The 17,661-nt window shown below is 58.1% G+C and overlaps 1 protein-coding gene across 1 annotated transcript in view; it reads right to left on the minus strand.

Annotated features, from left to right (window-relative positions):
* Positions 1-17,661, minus strand: part of SRCIN1 (SRC kinase signaling inhibitor 1) — a 54,939-nt gene that overhangs the window by 32,134 nt on the left and 5,144 nt on the right. The window contains exon 2 of the mRNA XM_041000954.1: positions 394-695. Coding sequence (XP_040856888.1) covers positions 394-695 — 302 coding nt within the window. The remainder of the gene's footprint in view (positions 1-393; positions 696-17,661) is intronic.

Raw genomic sequence — 17,661 nt, forward strand, 5'->3', positions numbered from 1 at the left:
CTCAGCTCTGTACCTATAGAGACCCAGGACACATCGGATTCAATCTACTGCAACCCCCAAACCCTGCTTTCTCTTAGGGTTCATGTCACAGCCAGGCGATGCCATGTGTCCCAGTCCCACCCAGAAGCACCCTGAACTGGTGTTGGGGGAGCCGGTCCTGGGGGCTGCCCTTCCCTCCCTGTCTCCTGGATTTTCTTCTGCCCCGCCTCTTGCTCCCAACAGGTATGGAGGTCCAGCCCAACCTGCTTGCTTCCACTCCAGGCTCCAGAAAAATACCAGTTTGGGCCACTGGCCAGCAGGAGGGCCTCCTCCTGTTCGCCCCTCAGCCTCAGATGGCTGCTGTGGGAGCCTGGGGTCAGCCCCACAGTCCCTCCGCAGCCCGACCCCACTCACCTGCTCCCGCATCCTCTCCTGCTGGCCTCGAAGGGCCAGGGCGTGCTGGGGGTACTTGCTCTTCAGGTGGTCCATGAAGGCATCGCGCTTGCGGTCGGCGTCCGCCTTCTGGAGCCCGCTGAGCGCCTCCAGGCTCTGGGCAGCGATTACCGTGTGCCGCCGCTCCGAAGTGTGCACCAGCCCCACGTTGGAGAAGCGCCGGCCCCCGCCGCCCCCGCCGCCCCCACCCCCCAGGGTCCGGTACTCCCGCGGGTACTCGGCATCGTCGGCAGACAGCATAGGGGGGCTGCTCCGCTCGGGATCTGCGGGAGGAAAAAGGGCCGAGGTGGTGGGGTCAGGACGTGGCCCCAGTCCCTGCCGGGGAGGGGCCTGCAGGGTGAGGCAGGGCGGAGGGAGGAAGGAGCATAGATGTGGTGGGAAGGGGACCCCAAAGGAGAAGAGGGGTGCAAGGCAGGCTACAACTCCCGCCTCCTCCTGAGTTGGAAGAGAGCCTGACTAGGTGTGAGGGAGAGTAGCGCTGTCCTTTGAGACCATAGCCAGGGTTATGCACCCCAAGTCCGCTTTCTGAAGCTGGTACAGCAGTGATGCCCCCTGAAGGATGAGAGAGGAAGGGACCGCCTTCCTCTCTCTAGACAGCTTCCAAGGAGGGACGCTGGGCAGCCTCCACCCTCAGACTAGCCTCCTCAAGGTTGGGGGCTCCCTGGGACAGGGGCCGGGGTTAGGTGGGTAATGAGGGCAGGGACTGGGGTAGAGGGTCCACTTAGCCCCCACCTCTTCACCACCCTCCTCCCCATGCCCCGAGACAGACAGATGAACAGACAGGAGAGGACAGTGAAGGATGGATCAGGAACAAACTGACAGGAGAGAGAAAGCAGACAGAACAGGTCACTACTGCCCGTCCCCTACCACAGCTTCTGCTCCCAACACACACGCTCCAGACCCTAAGAGACGCACAGGGGACAAGGACAATACAGAAGCAGAAAACGGAGAAGGCCGGGGGTGCAGTACCCACACAGAATTCTAGTTCGTGTCCCCCGAATGCCTCCTGATCTTGAGCCTTCTCACACTGTCCCTCGCCCTCCAGCCTGGCAGTGTCCACCCATGCCACCAGAGGGTGGGAGGAGCCGCCGGGGACCTCCCCGCCATATTCCTGAGGCTAAAACTGAGATCTGCCGGCAGATTCCACAGCAGTCACCCCTGCTGGGAGGTGAGCACCATCTCCCTTGCACGCCTGCCCCCCATTCACCCGCTCCCCTCTTCCCCAAGCAAACACAGCCTAGGCCTGGGCTGTAGCAGGCAGGTCCCACACCCCTGACTCACAGTGGCACCTTCAAGGGCAGCCGGGGGCCAAAGGGGACCAGGCTGGGCATTCTGGAACTCGGTTGGGACAGCCAGTGCCCCTCCTCCCTGCACAGACACCCACTGTCCATCAGGCCAGCTGCCAGGCCACAGGCAGCCCCGCCCAACCGCAGCGGGAAAGAGGAGGGTGAGCCACATTTCAGGAAAAGGCACCACCAGCTTTGCACACACATATGCCTTCCTGGTGTGTTCATCTGGGGCGTCAGGCTCCCAAGTCCACAATACTGTCACAGTCATCTCAAACACAGCCCCCAAGGCTGAGAGAGGGATGGTGACATGCCGCGGCCCTAGTGTGAGACCCCAGGATCCACTGGATCCTCTCAGTGGGAGCTGACTGTCTGGGCTTCCCCCATCCCCCATCTGTCATCGTCCTCTGTTGCTGTCCCCAAGGCCAGGCTCAGACACACAGCAGTCACTTCTGGGAGAACATTGTGTTATGGTTTAATAATTATGCTTTTATTTTCATAAGGATCAGAACCCCTAACCAGAAGGTCAAACCACTGATTTTATAACTACTACTCTTTGGGTGCCAATGACATGCGGCTTCCTTTTTAGGTATACTTAAGTTCAAGCTATTGGAGGAAAATGCTGAATGAACATGCTTCAGCCATTCCATACCATGGTTCTTGCTGGGGCCAGAAACTTCAGGGCCACCTTAGGGAGGGCCCCACCACCATTCTCCAGGGGTTCATGGTCACTAAAGGCAGCCAGTGATTGTGGCTGGAAAGGAGTGACCTGAATAATGCACCCACAAGAAGGCTGGGAGCATGGGGTCTGCAGAGAAGTCCCAAGGTCAGGGGTGGCCCTATGGTCCCCCACTCCTCCCTCGAGGCCAGCCAGCTAGCCTGGCTCCCCACCCCCAGGACACTGGATCGTGTGGATGCCACCGGGGCAGGCTCCAATATCATCTTCCACCGCTTCCCTCCTGGCCTTTTGGACCCAGGAGACCTCTGAACCGCCTCTTCCTGCCCTCCACCCCCCATGTCAGCAGGTGCCTTAGTACCAGGTTCTGATGCTCACTCAGGCAGGCCACAGCAGGAAGGGGACCTCTGGGTGGAAGCCATGAGGGTGTGCTTTAGGAGGCTGGCAGGGGAGAGCAGACCAGGAACTAAATCCCTCACTGCCTGGTGGACTTTGGAGTTCACCCTGCAGGTTTCCAGGCATGCAATGAGGGTAGCACAGGAGGTGAAAGCTGGGGGTTGGCAAAAAGGGAGAGGAGGAAGTGGGAAAGGCAGCCTCTGGCAGTTTTTGGGGAAACTGAGAAAGGGGAAAGCTGGGCCAAGAGAGGAGCTGAGGGTGGGAGAGCTGCTGCCCACTCTGGCTGTCTGTATTTAACTCCTTCCTGCTGTGCCCTGCTGGCTCAAGACCAAGGTCTGCAGAAAGACCCTGGGCCAGAGACACCTCAATGTATTCGACTCCACCCCGTAGGACCCCAGATTGGCTGACCCCTCCCATGTCCACGCAGATAATTGTGTCTTCCCTTTGGGAGAGAATCTGTAAAATGGGGATCTTTCACTGCATTCCCTTCCCAGGGCACAGAGGCACAAACTGGCAAGACTGTCAAGGAGAAGGGATATTGTTTTTCAGAAAGGGGCTTCCTGATCTGGGGCAGGCAGGGCCCCCAGCAAGTCCTGCAAAGGCCTGGACCCTGCCCCAACTGAGCAGCCTGGGGGAAGAGCTGGGGAGATCCATTGCAGGGCAGCAAGAACCAGGAGCCAGCATGGATGCCTCAGTGACGGGCGAGGGACACCAAGGGAGAAGGGGTGACAGGGCAGGGCACCCAGGGATGGAGTAGCAGAGCTGGGGTGCACTTAGGAGGGGTGGAGTTGGGGGAGCAGAGGAGCAAGGTGAGGGACTGTGAGGGCTTCTTTGCAGGGATCATGAACCAGCAAGGCCCCTGGTCAGGGACTCAAAGCTACAGGGAAGGCACTGGGGGGTGGCAAAATGTAGCGTGGAGAAGGGGGCTTAGCCTGGCTGGCCTGGGAAAAGCAGAAGGGGAAAGAACAGTGCTCTGGGCTTGGGTGACGGAAGAGGCGGGCGCTCCCCAATGGCCGGCCTGGAATAAAGACACAGGTGCTTGGGAAGGGACGTGATTTGTTCAAGCGACGCTCAGATTCCACGTTTATTTATGAGCCTGATTTATTTTTGTCCGCTGCTGCATTCTTTCACATGAGATCACTGTGACTCGTTATGAGAATTAAGACCCAGCGGCTTGATGATACCATCGCGTGAAGCATCAAGTCCGGTCCCACCTGGCGCCTTTACCCCAGATGTCACCATCTACTCTGTCCTCAGCCTGCCTGTCTGCCTGCCTGCCCGCCGGACAACATTCACACATGACATCATCTGCAGGGTGAGGGGGTGGGAGGAGGATGATAGGAAGGGGAGAGGCAGAAGAGACAAAGAGATAGTCAAGGAAAAGCGGTGTTCCTGCCGGCTGCACTCACCATTCTCCAAGCTTGTCACCCCTCCACCCACTACCCCCAATCTCCCTTCTGATGGAGGTCAGGAGGAATCCAGACAAAGCCCCTTCCTTGGGGACCCAGAGGCAGGCTTGACCTGGGCTGCAAGTCCTGAGGATCACACCACCAACAAGGAGCCCACGGGCCCTGGGACTAGCAGGCAGGGGAGATGTGTGCGGGGATGCTGGAAGGGCAGGGGGCCTGCTCAGGACCCCAGAATGCCTTGTGCACACACATGCTTTCTCTCTCTCTCTCTCTCTCTCTCTCTCACACACACATACACACACACACAGAAGCAAGCACTTAGCACCAGCCCCCCTGGCTCCATTCTCTGCAGCCAAAGCGAGCAGAGCCCAAGTCCCCCGGCAGCATCCCTGAGGCGCTGCCACCATTAATTGTGCTTGACAACTCCATCCTACTGGGTACCTGCTGTGGTTATCACGTGCACTGTCCTTGAAGGTCGGAGGCCACGGGGCAGAGGTCCACAAGGGGCTAAGGTTGTGGCCAGATCAGCAGAGGCCAAGGAAGGAAGTGGCTCTTGGTGCCCCAGCTCTGTCCTGGCCCCCGCCGCCTGTCTCTGGACTTCGGAGAGGAAGCCCCTCCGTGTCTGTTTTCCAAAGCCATCTTTCCGCCCCATCCCACAGCAACCAAAGTCATTTTCCAGGCAATTGCCTTTCTGTAAACATTGCTGGGTAATATCCCCCCAAATTGCTAATGCCCAGCGCCCTGTTGAGTTTTCCTGTCACTCCCACAAAAGCCTCTGAGGTGGCAGGGCAGGGGGGAAAGGAGAGAAGGGGCAGCTGTGCTAAGAAGCAGGGGCAAAGACTTATGTGTCCTTCCTGGTCATCATCCCACACACCTGTGACCCCTAGGACCCCTTGGAAAAGCTTATCTGGGCCGAGAGGGAGCTGACCTGAAGTCGGGGGCACATGACCACACAATCAATGTGATCGCCTCTGGTCCAGAAGAGAGTTACGAAGGAGATGGGCAAAACTGGGCAAGCTGTGGTGGCTGGGTCCCCAAGAAAGGCTGGCTCCCTTGCATTCCCCCCCCCCGCAACAGGTAATGAAGGAAGGACAGAGAATGGGGAAAAGGTCAGTTGGAACCCCAACATTTGGCCCTGCCAAGAGGATCCCTTCATACCACCTGGGCACTATAGTGGACGGGGAAAGTGGGAGAGCAGGAAGGTGGCAGGGTCCCTTCCTCCAGCACAGAGACTCGACAGGGGAGGACTGGAGCAGGTGGACCCTCAGAAGATAGCCAAGGAAACAGCCAAGCCAGAGCTTCTCTTGTCCCCAGAGATGGCCCTGGGACAGTAGCCCATACTCCCATGCTGGCTTCTTCAACACTTGTGCTTAAGCTAGAGTACCCTGCAGCTGCAACCCCAAGCCCAGGGGAAGTGGGAGTCCAGGCCAGATCAGACCAGGGGAGAGGGTGCAGTGCCCTGGAAGGAGCCAGAGAGGAGGAGAACCTAAGGGGGTGGGGTGCAGGGTACTGCCAGTCACAGCTTCACACAGCCAGAAAAACACAAACCAATTTGTGCAGATTTAAAACCCACCAAAGGCCACTTAGTTGGTAAACGAGTTGGAATCTAATTAAAGGACCTCATCAGGACGAGGCAGGAGAGCACACCTGCCTGGGAGGAGCTGGGGGTAGCAGGCAGGAGGGGCCAGGGTGGCTCCCAGGAGAGCTAAAGGGGGAGGGATGTTCTACAGGGAGAGCAGGTGGAGGGCAGGGTGGCTGGCTCCCTGGGGTGCAGCGTTGCCCAGCAGCTGGTCTGCATCCATCACCCAGTGGAGGCCTCAGGGCTGCTCACTCTCCCCTGTGCAGGGAGGGGTCAGCTCAGCCTTAGACCTGCAGATCCCCGGGGACAGAGTTTTGCCGCCTCTCTCAAACTGGAGCTTTCCTCCCTACTGCCCAAGAGCTACCCCAGTCAGTCTGGAGGTGGAGCCCCCACAGCCCTGTCAGGAGTGGGATGGGGGCTGGGACAGTCCCTGAGTGCCTTCTCTACCGGCAGTCCCAGTTGGGCACTGGTGGGGACCTTGCTCCTGCACTGAAGCTTAAGCAATAGGGGAGCTTGCTTCTTTCTGTCAGCCATGCTCTCCCATGCCCCAGTGCCCCAGGCCATACCTGGCCAGGTCAGCCTGTTGGGGTAGGGAAGTGACACCTTCAAACTAAGCCGCTGCTCAACCATATCCAGGACCACCAGACACCATACACAGGGAGGGCACTGAGACCCAGGCAGCATGCCTGACCAGGTCACACAAGCAGGAGGCAGAGCCAGAATGTCCATGGTCCTTGGGGATGGGAGCGGGGAACACCACAGTTTTCCACTCTGCTTTGCCATTTCCCAGAAAAACAGGGGGGTCCCTCTCCAGGCTTCAGGCCCACTGGGGATGCCAAACAGCCACCTCCTGAGGGTGGGAAGAGCAATGAGATGGAAATCCCCATGAGGAGCTGGGGTCACAAGTGCCCAGCCCCACAAGTCAGGCTTCCTGAATGCACCTGTCCTAACGGCACACACTCAGACAAGACTCCTACACTCCCAAAGGGCCAACGATCAAGCCAGAATCACAGATACCCTCACCCCACCCCACATACCCACAGCAGGCAAACTCCCAATCTGGGGGTGAGGTAGCTTGCAGGCCCAGGTCTGCCACTGCCTACTTGTGTGACCTTGAACAGCACACAGACAGGCATGCACACTGCACAAGGGCATCGGGGTGAGGGGTCACAGGGTCCAGGTCCTTTTTGATCCACCCCACACCCTGACCTCGTGCCTCTCCAGGGTAGTGCCAGGACCCCCAGGCTAAGTGGCTTCCCTGTGAAGGGAGGGGGTGGCAATGTGCAGAGGCGATGTCATTTCCAGGCTGGGGAAGCTGGGAAGGACCCTGACCCAAACCAACATGGGCTATGCTAACAGATTCACTCCTGGCAGCATCTCTGCTGCTCACACACCCAGGAAAGGCATCCTGTCAGCTTCCTGTCTCCTTGGGGAGGCCACAGAGATGACATGGGCTGGGAGGGAGGAAGTGAGTGGGGAGGACACTCAAGGATGGCAAGGCAGGGCAGCAAATGCCCATCCTCCCAGCTGTCTCCTGCTGGGGCTCCTACAGCCTGAGTGCAGGTATGGGAGCTCCTGGCTCCTAGGGGAGCACCCCAGTCTGTCAGAGCCAAGCGGGAGAAGCCCCATCATCACCCTCTGGTCCCTGGAAAGCACTAAGCATTCTCCCTCAGGTCTCAGACACACTCAGAAGACCCGCCCTGTGCAGGCCCCTCGGCTACTCCATAGACACTCACTGTTCTTTTTGAGGGTCAGGGCCTGTGGCAGGCCATGTCCCCACCACAACAACCCCTGCATCCTGTGGCAGGTTCTGTCATGCACACACCCCACAGGCTGTTGCTCCTGCCATCATGCAGTGCCCCGGACCTGGCATGGGCTCACTAACAAAGACCCAGGCAGAGTCAGCCTCAGCTACTCCAGCACAGGCACCAACCAGCAGGCAGGGCCCGACGAGGACCAGAGAGCCCGGACAGATGCAGCCTGGATGCAGGTGCACATGCACACACACCACCACATCCGTGCAGGCGTGTCCACACACCATGAGAAGCCCCGCAGGACTGTGGTGTGGTCTGGGTGTCTCCAGCTAGAGTGAGACGGTGAGGGCCCACATTTGCCCACCCCTGTCCAGGCGACGTGCCCTCTCCCATTTTACCAAATTCAGGGTTTCCTTGCTCAGGTGCCTCCATTCTGTCTCAAAATAGAAACAAGTACCGAGTTACTTCACAATCACCCCAACAAAGCGAAACCAGTGACAGAAATTCTCTCTTGGGCCCGGCGCAAAGTCTCATTGGCTAATCATCCCCCTGTAAATGCCAGTATCCTGACTACTCCACTTCCCATCCAGCTCTCTGCTTGTGACCTGAGAAATCAGTGGAGGGCAACTCAAAGCCTTGGGACCCTATATCCGTATCGGAGCCCAGAAGAGGCTCCTGGCTCCTGGCTTCAGATCAGCTCAGCTGTGGCTGTTTCGGCCACTCAGGGAGTGAATCAACAGATTGAAGATCTTTCTGTTTCCTTCTCTCTGTAAATCTACCTTTCTAATAAAAACAAATACATGTTTGTAGGAAGGAAGGAAGAGAGAAGAAGGTGACCCCGTGCAGTAGCCTAGTGGCTAAAGTCCTCGCCTAGCATGTGCTGGGATCTCATATGGGCTTCGGTTCACATCCTTACTTCCCATCCAGCTCTCTGCTTTCCCTGGGAAAGCAGTCAAGGACAGCCCAAAGTCTTGGGCCCCTGCACCTGTATGGGAAACCCAGAAGAAGCTCCTGTTCCTGATTGGCTCAGTTCCTGCCATTGAGGCCACTTGGGGAGTGAATCAATGGATGAAACACCTCTCTCTCTCCTCTCTGTAAATCTGACTTTCCAATTAAAAAAAAATAAGAAATCTTTTTAAAAAATGCTTATAAAAGAAAGGAAAAGAAATTCCCCTCTTAGCTCTGGCCCAGCCCCAGTCCTAGTTGTGTTGGTCCCGGGGATCAGGGCAGCCACCAGCTTCCAGCTGCCCTGCCACTGAGGCACAGCAAGCAGTCGGCTCCCCTGCTCCCATTATTATCTTTCCCTGGGGAGGCCAAGGGTCTTGAGAGTCTGTGGGCAGTGGGGAAACCCAGCATGTCTGCCTGAGAGGCCAAGAAGGCTGAGCGCTAGCACAGCAGGGCCGCGGAGCATGCACAGGTGGTCCTGCCTCTGTCTTACCTAGGCCTAAGGAGCAGCACAGGCTGGAAGGCAGGGGGAACTCGGCCAGGCCTGTCGGGTGCCAGGATCCCAGCCTGTATAATCCCACACAGTCATGGCCGCAGAGGCTAGGAAGCTGTAGGTCAGAAAGGAGGCAATTCAAGGCACCTGCTCCCAGCAGCAGGGGTTCTTGACTTAGACCTTTTCTCTCCCTGCCCCCCACGCCCCGTTGCCCACAGGATTCTGCACTCCCATCCGCCTGCCAGCCCTGGAACTCCTCGGATTGCCAGGCTTCAAGCCCCTTCCCCCAAGATAAGACCCTCAGCCCCACCGTCTCAGATCCCTCTGGTATGACCCAGCTTCCAGTGCCTGGGGCCCTTTGCACCAGCTGGGTAACTCCCTGGGGGTCACCGTCCCTTTCAGTTGACACTTTCAGAGCTGTTATCCTGTTGTCCTGAGGGGGTCTGGGCTGACCCCATGAGCCCTCCGGAGCTCTACTCCTGACAGTGCCCTCGCCCGCCTTGCTCCCCTCCCAGGGAAGCCAGATGCCCGGGCTTCCCTCATCACCTCCTGCCTCACCCAACCTTGGGCCGTGAGAGCCTGTTAGCTCCTCCACCTGCTACAGGTGACTCAGAGGAAGTCAGCTTCCTTCCATATGCCTTGGGGGTTCCTGACCTCGCTGCTGTGGTCTGGGTGGTGGTGGGGGGGGTGTCTGCTCTGACTTCTGGCTCCTCCCAGCAGCCATGCCCCTGCTAGTCCCAGTTCCTCACCCAGCAAGTAAGCCCAAGAGTCTGGGCAGCCTACTCAGATGGCCTGCTCAGCCTGAACACTGTAATACCATAAGCCCATCTAGCAAGCTCCAATGTGCATTAACCCTGTGGTGCTTCCTCCTTGCTAACCTTGCCTGCCAGTGGTGACCCTACCCCACCGCCAGAGGACTTCAGGCCTGGGAGGAAGGCTCCCCCACCCCCAGCTGCTTCCCTGCAGTGCCCCACGTCTGCATCCCATGCTTGCGCAGTGGCTAATTCTGGCGTCTCATCAGACAGTAATTATGGGGGAATCAGCAGTGCTGTCATCTCTGCAGCTCAGCACCTGTCACCATGCCGCCGCTGCCGCTGTCACTGTCCCCAGGCTACTGGACTGGGACCGGAAGCTGGGCAGGATGAAGGGCGTCTGCTCCCCTACCGGCTCTGCGGCTTGCCCCCTATGGTGAGTGATGCCTGGCCACTGGAAGGCCACCAGCACCCAGGTGACCCACCCTCTGGGGGCAGGCACTAAGCCTGTGTGCTGTGCAAGGACATACCTGGCCACGCATTGCAGAGATCCTGCCTCAGCCACTTGCCACGTGTGTGACCCTGAGTAAGTCATTTCACTTCTGGAGATCCCAGTGTGCCCCTGGCACGAGGGGACAGCCTGTGTCTGCCTAGGGAACATGGCAGGTATGTAAGATATCTGGCACCATGCCTGACGTGTGTGGCCTTGTCTTCGTTTGACAATTAATGCACCTCTCTGAAGCGCAAGGCAGCAGGTAGGTGGAGGCTCAGGTAAAGGAAGTGCCCCATGGTGGCCACGGCGTACACCTGCTTCTTGAGGGCTGGGGGTGTTCTGCTCTGTTTCTATGACTTCCAGTGTCGCTAAAGAGCTCATGGGCCCCTACTCTCAGTCCCCAGCATTCCCTTTTGTCCTCATCCACAGCTTCCCTCCATCCCTGCCCCTCGAGCATGGAGTGTGCTGTCTTCAAGAACAGAAGCACCAGCGTAGACTCACATCCCTATGCAACCTAAGACTGGCCAAGGGCTAAGAGAGCCGATTTGGTGTTCTGCAAGGCCAGTGGGCAGGGCCCAGAGGTGGCCAGGGGAAGCCCCGGCTAAGGGAGGCCCGGCAGCAGGCATCTGACATACAGAGTCAGACACAGCCTGGGATGTTCCCATCTCTAACAGAGTGCCAGGGTTCCAGGCACTCCCAGCTCTGCTTCCATTCCACTTCCTGGTAATGCACACCCCGATGGGGGTGGGACAGGAAGGGGCCAGCAGGTGATGGCTCAAGTACTTAGATCCCTGCCACCTGTCTGGGAGGCCGAGACTGAACTCTGGGCTTTTACCTGGACCAGCCCCAGCTGTGTTGTGGGCATTTTAGAGAATGAACAAGACACGGATCTGTCTCTTTACATTTCAAGTAAAAAATGAAAAGGAATAAATAAAATGTTCTAAAAACCAGGGGAAGAGCGGGACTGGGTGGTCAGGGAGGGAGGGCGGGCCAAGGGAAGGCCAGAAGCAAAGGCTCATGGTTGGGGCAGGTCAAGTTCAGGGGTGCTTTGGGGAAATTCTCACCTGATCCTGCATCCTAGGAGGGAAGGGAGGAGTGGGGAGGGAGGCAAGGGGAGGTCATTCTAGAGCACCCTCATTGCCCTGAGCCACACTATACCCTTCTCATAGGAACATAAGCAGTGAAGAGTGTTCCCCCTCTAGCACCTGGACCTGCAAGACACCCCGGAAGGGCCTGGGGTCCAAGGGGCAAAGCAGTGGAGGAGGGGGGCACTGGGGTCCTGTGTGGGACCTTGGGCACGCTACTCATACCCTCTCTTCCGTCTCCTCCTGCGCAACAGAGACAGCACAGAGCTTCCAGGAGAGTTGTAAGGGTGAAGGGAACCAGAGCTCACCCCAAAACTTAGCTCCTGTGACACCGCCCTATGTCGCTCATCAGGATTTTCCTAACAGGGAAGGCATCTGTCTCTAAAACAGCCAGGTGCATCCCCCGCTGGAATGCCAGTTTGAGTCCCCGCCACTCCACTTTCCATCCAGCTCCCTGCTAATGTGCCTGGGAAGACAGCAGAGGTGATGGCCCGCGTGTGTGGGCCCTTGCCACCCTCATGGGAGACCCAGATGGAGGTACAGGTTCCTGGCTTCAGCTGAGCCTGGCCATTGTGGCCGTTTGGATAGTGGACCACCTAATAGACAATCTTTCTCTCTTTTTCTCTCTGTTCCTCTTTTGAATGAACAAATGCATCTTTTTTTAAAAAAAAAAGCAACAACTAGTTGAGCTCCCTATACTTTGGCCAGCGCCCCTCAAGACCACATGGTTCTACCAAAGCCTACAGCCATCCTCTGGCCTCACCCAGGGCCCCCCAGTCCCAGCCCACTCTGAGACAGTCCTTCATAGCAGTCCTCCGGCTCTGCAAACCAGGGAGGCTGCCCTACCTTCCTAGGAAAGGAGGCACCAGGACTGGACCAATATTGACTCCCCACCATGGCAGGTATTCTAGAAGGCAGGGGTGGGAGAAAAGAACATTCTGTTCTGCTACAGGCCTCGGCTTAGGGCCCTTCGCCGGGTGCCCTGCCCACAGTGCAGTCCACAAGCTGAGTCCCAGCCTCTGTGTGTGTGTGTGTGTGTGTGTGTGTGTGTGTGTGTGTGTGTGTGTGTGTGTATGTGTCAGGGGTGCAGGCAGGGAGGCAATGAGCCCCAGCAGCCAGCAGCCAAGGGTCGGGGAGGGAAGGAGTAGCGGCTGCTCTTTTAGGAAAACGGTAATTTTAATTAAGAGGCAGACAAGAGCGCTCTGCAGATTGTCTCCGAGCAAAGTTATTAAAAAGCCATCAAGACGGCAGCACCACGGTGGCAGGGAGAGCTGCCTCCCCCGGCCGCCCTCCCGGATTGTGGCTGCACGTCATCTCAGAGAGCTGGAGAAGGGCTGGAGGACCCCAGGGACTCAAACAGCACAGACCAGCATTCCACAGCCCAGGGTCCCAAGGAGCAGGAGGTCCAGGCCTGGCCTGAGCCCCTGGTAGGGGTATGGGCAGACAGGACCAACCATCCATGGGGCTGTACCTGACAGCATCCAGGTTCTAGACCAACCTCAACCTTAAGAACCTTAACTCTGCTCAACAACCTTGCCTAGGGCACATTCTTGTGGATGGGCAAGAATACTGAGGCAGTGAGAGAACAAGTGCTTCTGCCACTGCCACATAGCTAAGAAAAAAATGTTGTAAATGGGGATTTGAAGCCAGGTCAGGCTGCTGGTCCTGTGCACAGGGCTGTCTAAACTCTGTTGCCCACTCACCCTTCCCCAGCCTGGATTCCCTGGGGACTCCTTGCAGTGGCCTCAGCAGTAGCTCAGCATTGTTGCCCAGAGCCTTGAGGGTCACCAGAGACTTTGGATCCAAACCATGGCTTGTTTGGTGGGGTCACACATGAGATGACCACCCCTGGAAGGGTAACTACTTCCTCAGGGACATAAAGTGGGAAGGAGCTATGGACAGGAGTGGATATACAGTCACCCTAGAGCCAAGAGGGGGCAGGACCCCCATAGACACCTCCAGGCAGTAGGAGACAGGGCTAGCCTGAAGCCCTGCAGCTGGCAAACTCAGTCCATCCTGAGATGCCTATGTGCTCACCATTCAACCAGAGTGCAGGAGTCTCATCGGCCCAGACTCCTGGCCTAGGCTAGTGCCGGCTCTGAGAAGGCACACACCTGAGCCTATGAATCTTTAGAGAATAAACACATGAATTGCGAGAATGCTGCAGAATGAAAGGAATGGGATCCCAGGTTTGTAAGCACCTGTAAACCGAGCTGGACTGTCCTGGGGTCCCTGGCTCCAGGCTGCGGCCCCACCCTGCTGCAGGAGACTGCCCTTCAGAAAGAGGGTCCCCAGACCCCTCGGGATGGAACTCCCGCCCCTCCCCCGGCCCAGATTGCTCACAGGTTTTGCAGCTGGCATACAAGGGGACATGCACACATGTTTGCGCACACACACTCTCACATGCACGCGCAGGCACCGTTCTCTGCCAGGCAAGGTGCCCTCCCCTGGAAAAGGCCTGGGCCCACAGGGGAGCCCCTCCCCGCTGCTGGCCCTGTATTCTGGGATGGGGCGTCTGACTAGGGGACCTCCCTCCCACTTACTAACCTGGAGACTTTAAACAGAGGGAACAGAGTCCAGGAGCCTTCCCTCCCGCTGCGCGCTGGAGCCCTGGGTGAGGGACAGGAAAGGAGGAAAGTCAGGAATGGCAGGCCCTGGCCAGGAGGGGGAGGCTGGGGAGGGAAGGGGGGGTGGCCAGATGGGGAGGGGGTGTTCCCAGAGTGGACTGGGACAGGGGCCACGAGGCGGAGGGAGCTGCAATGGCCACGCAAAGCTTCCCCTGCAGCTGTCCCTCGAGGGACGCCTGCGCAGGCAGGATAGAAGCTGGTTATGGGAGGAGCAGGGGCTGGTGGGGAGGTGGGGTGGCATAGACACCAGTGAGAGACAAACAAGAGGACAGACAGCAAGACAACACAAAATACGGGGGTTCCCCCAAACTGGGTACCCAGGACAGACAGCCAAGCTCAAGCTAATTATCCTCTTTGAAGCCAGGGCCGACTCCACTGGAAGGGGCCCCTCTGCCACCCAGCCTAGGCAGCCCCATTCCAGAAGTTGGGTGGGTTCAAAGTCAGAGACACCTGCTGACCTCCCCCTCCTCAGCCTAGGAGAACCCCATCTGCTCCCCCTGCTGGCCTAGCCCCTGCCCGCTACATGGGGCATCAGGCTTTTCATAGCTACCGGCATTCACTCACCATGGTGCTGAGCTGTACATAGCAACATGCCCTGCTGGCACCCCTGCCCTGACTTGCACAAAACCCTCCACCTTAGCTCCTGCCTCAAACTGCCACAGCAGGGTCCCCTGCAGCTGTTTCTCAGGCAGGAAAGTCCTTAACTCTGCCCTCTATCTCCCTTCTGGGGCTTGTCCCTACCCCCCACCCCAGGGCAGTGCAGCACGAAGGCCCACCTTGCTGAGCACCCCTGAGAGACAGCCCCCACCTGGCTGGCTCAGGCCAATTGGCACCCATGTCACGTCTGGCTGCGAGTCTTTGCAGAACCCCCTGCCAATCTCATGGTTCCAATTTTCCCACCGATTACTCGAGACGCGGGCATCCCAGGGAGAGACAGCTGTCATTCCCAGATGTTGGGCCATCGATTGCAGGAAAAAATTGAGAGTGCTCCCTGGCAGGTCCAGCCTCAGAGGACTGTCAGGAGGAGGTGCTGGGGGGTTGCTTCCTTCCCGCTAACCTCTGCCCTTAGCAACAGCTCCAGACGCCCAGGCCCAGAAGGGCTGAGGCAAAGTCTAAAGAGCCTCTTCTTCCTAGGAATGGCCAGGTTTACTGTGTACTTGCAGTGCGATGACTCCGCCTAAGTCACCTCATTCAATCCTGGGGACCACCTGGGAGGAAGCCAGTACCAATATCTTTGTTTACAGATAGGGAAACAGAGAGGTGGGGCAGCCTGCCCAGTGTCACACAGTAAAGACATGCCAGGGTCGGGAGGGATGCCTGCCCAGATCTCCGGAGCTGTCCACTCACCAGCTGACCCGCCTCCCCACACCACCTGGCAACCTTGCTGCTTGGTCTTTGGCTGTCTCCTTCTGGGAAGTTCTGGCTAAGGTCTGATGGCTTTCCATCGCATATGCTCCCACACAAACTCTTTCCTGTGGGCGACAACATGATGTGAGAGAGAAGAGTGCATATGTCTCTTTCAGCTTTATTCTAGGGGGTGGCAGAAGGACCCTGGGGTGCCAGGTGAACCAGGGCCTGAGCAGGAGTCCAGCTTTGCCATCAACTGGCTTCTGAGCCGCTTGAACCACCTGTCCCACTGCTGTGGTAGAGGGGCTTCAGGGAGCCCCCTCAAAGGCCTCTCTAGCCTCCGAAGAAGTGGGTGTGTGCAGGACAAGTCTGCAGGGCTTCCAGGAACCCGCATAGCTTCCCAGGGAGCTGGGATTGTTAATTCTCCCCCAATGAGGCAGATGCTGGTGCCTGGGGTGATGCCAGGGATGCCTGCTGTGTCTGCAATTATCACGCGCCCCGGGGGTGGGGTAAGACAGCAGGACAAGCTCGCCCCGCCCCCTCCAGCGCTCTGCCTTTCTGTGGAAGCTCTGGGTCTAGGGCCTTCCTGGAGACTGAGTCTAGGGGCTCCCTTGTGGGGCCCCTGGGTTTTGGGTGGACAATGTGCTCTGTGGCAGGGCTAGACCAGAAGTCAGGGTGCTGGGATGAGAAGCTCCGACCTCCACGGTGTGGGTGGGAGTGGCAGGCACAAGCTCCTCTCCAATCCGGGGGTCCTCCAGGCCAGGATATGCAGGCAGCCCAGCCAGGTGGCCCTGGCTACCGGGGAATCAGGGTAAGGTTGTGGAAGTGCAGAGCCACCAGCTGGACGTGCCTCATGAGGAAAACACGGACTGGATTTCAGTTCCTAGGTGGAACGGAGTGTGGCAAAGACATTTGGGTTCGGTCAGGAGGAACACACGGAATTCAGCCCCGAGAGAAGAGAAAGTGGAATCCTCCAGCCACTGCCCCATCCATCAGAGCCAGACAAGGGGTGCCTTTGGAGCAGGAGGGGCTGTGTGCAAGAAGAGTGTGTGTGTACAGACCTATGCATGCATTCTCTTGAGCCAAATCTCCGTTTTCCTTGGTTTAGCTGAAGCTGGAAAATATTCTTCCTCCTCCCGCCCCCCACATAGCAAGGCATACAGTCTCTTAAGGAGGAGGAGGTGGGCAGAACCTGTGACAGCTGGAAGGAAGCCCAAAGATGATCCAGTCCCACCCGCTCCCCTTCAACCAAGGACGCTGAAGACCAGAGGGACTTCTAAAAGGCCCAGTTTACAAAGCAGTGGGGAGGAGGGGGGACAGGCACCACCCCATACCTGCAGCCTGGGGAGTACTGGGTACTCCCTGCCTTCTCTTCTCCACCTGCTGTGGTTCCCCTCTATCACAGGTCCCTGCATTTCACCAACACAACAGCCAGATTCCCCAGAACACCCAAAAGTCATCAGAAAGATCCTGCTGATTGGCCTCCTGCCCTCAGGCTCCGCTCTGGCCTATTTTAAGGTCAAAGATCCGAAACCTGCCACCAGCCCTGCCCTCCCACGGTGACTGCCCTGCTCACACCCAGGCTCACGCCCGCCCGTGGGGAACTTTGCCTCCTCTCTAACCTCCACCGTCCTGCTACCACGCGTGGGCAGGCTTCCTCTCCAGCTGTCCTGTGCAGAGCCTGGGGGAGGGGAGGGCTGAGGAGCAGGTTTCCAGCCTCCAGACCCTTCTGTTGGCCCACCCCCAGCAGAGAGGAGGAGCGCAGGGTGTCCCAGCGTGGCTGTGTTGGGGCGTGAAGGGTAGGGTGGTGCACAGCAGACTGGGCAAGGGAGAGAGGGTCCTTCCAGAATCCTCCCTTCGGCTCTTGGGTCCCTGCTGGGGCTGGGGCTCAGGGGAAGCTCCTCTCTGAGTTGACAGATGTCTGTCCCTTCCCTACAACCCTGCCAGGTCAGGTCGCCAGGGGACATTATGCGTCAGGCACTGGGCTGTGTGTGTGTTTCCATCTGCGATTTCATTTCATCTCTGCAACAGTGTCGTGATCAGAAACTAATCTGCCCCTTGGGACAGTCCTTCCCTGGCCCAGAGTCTAACCTTGATCTCACTTGCTGCCTTTCACCTGGCCCAGCCCTCCTCGTTGGGGGAGGGCATCTTTGTTCCTGTCATCAGAGATTTTCAGCATCCTTCGGTGGCCCTGCAGGATTTTCTCCAGCGGATCAACCCTAGCCACAACCTGCTGGCCTCCTGTGACAGCACAGGTACAAGAGAAGGGAAGCAGGTAGGATAGGGGTCCAGGACACAGAGCAAGGAATGAGGTCCTGTGCAGGGAGTCGGGGGAAGGACCCTCCCTGGGAGGTCAGGTTGGGCTGATGGAGGTGAGGACAGACTGA

Source organism: Ochotona curzoniae, unplaced genomic scaffold (assembly GCF_017591425.1).
Source record: "Ochotona curzoniae isolate NIBS_2020 unplaced genomic scaffold, NIBS_Ocur_1.0 scaffold_2453, whole genome shotgun sequence".
Classification (NCBI taxonomy): Eukaryota; Metazoa; Chordata; class Mammalia; order Lagomorpha; family Ochotonidae; genus Ochotona; species Ochotona curzoniae.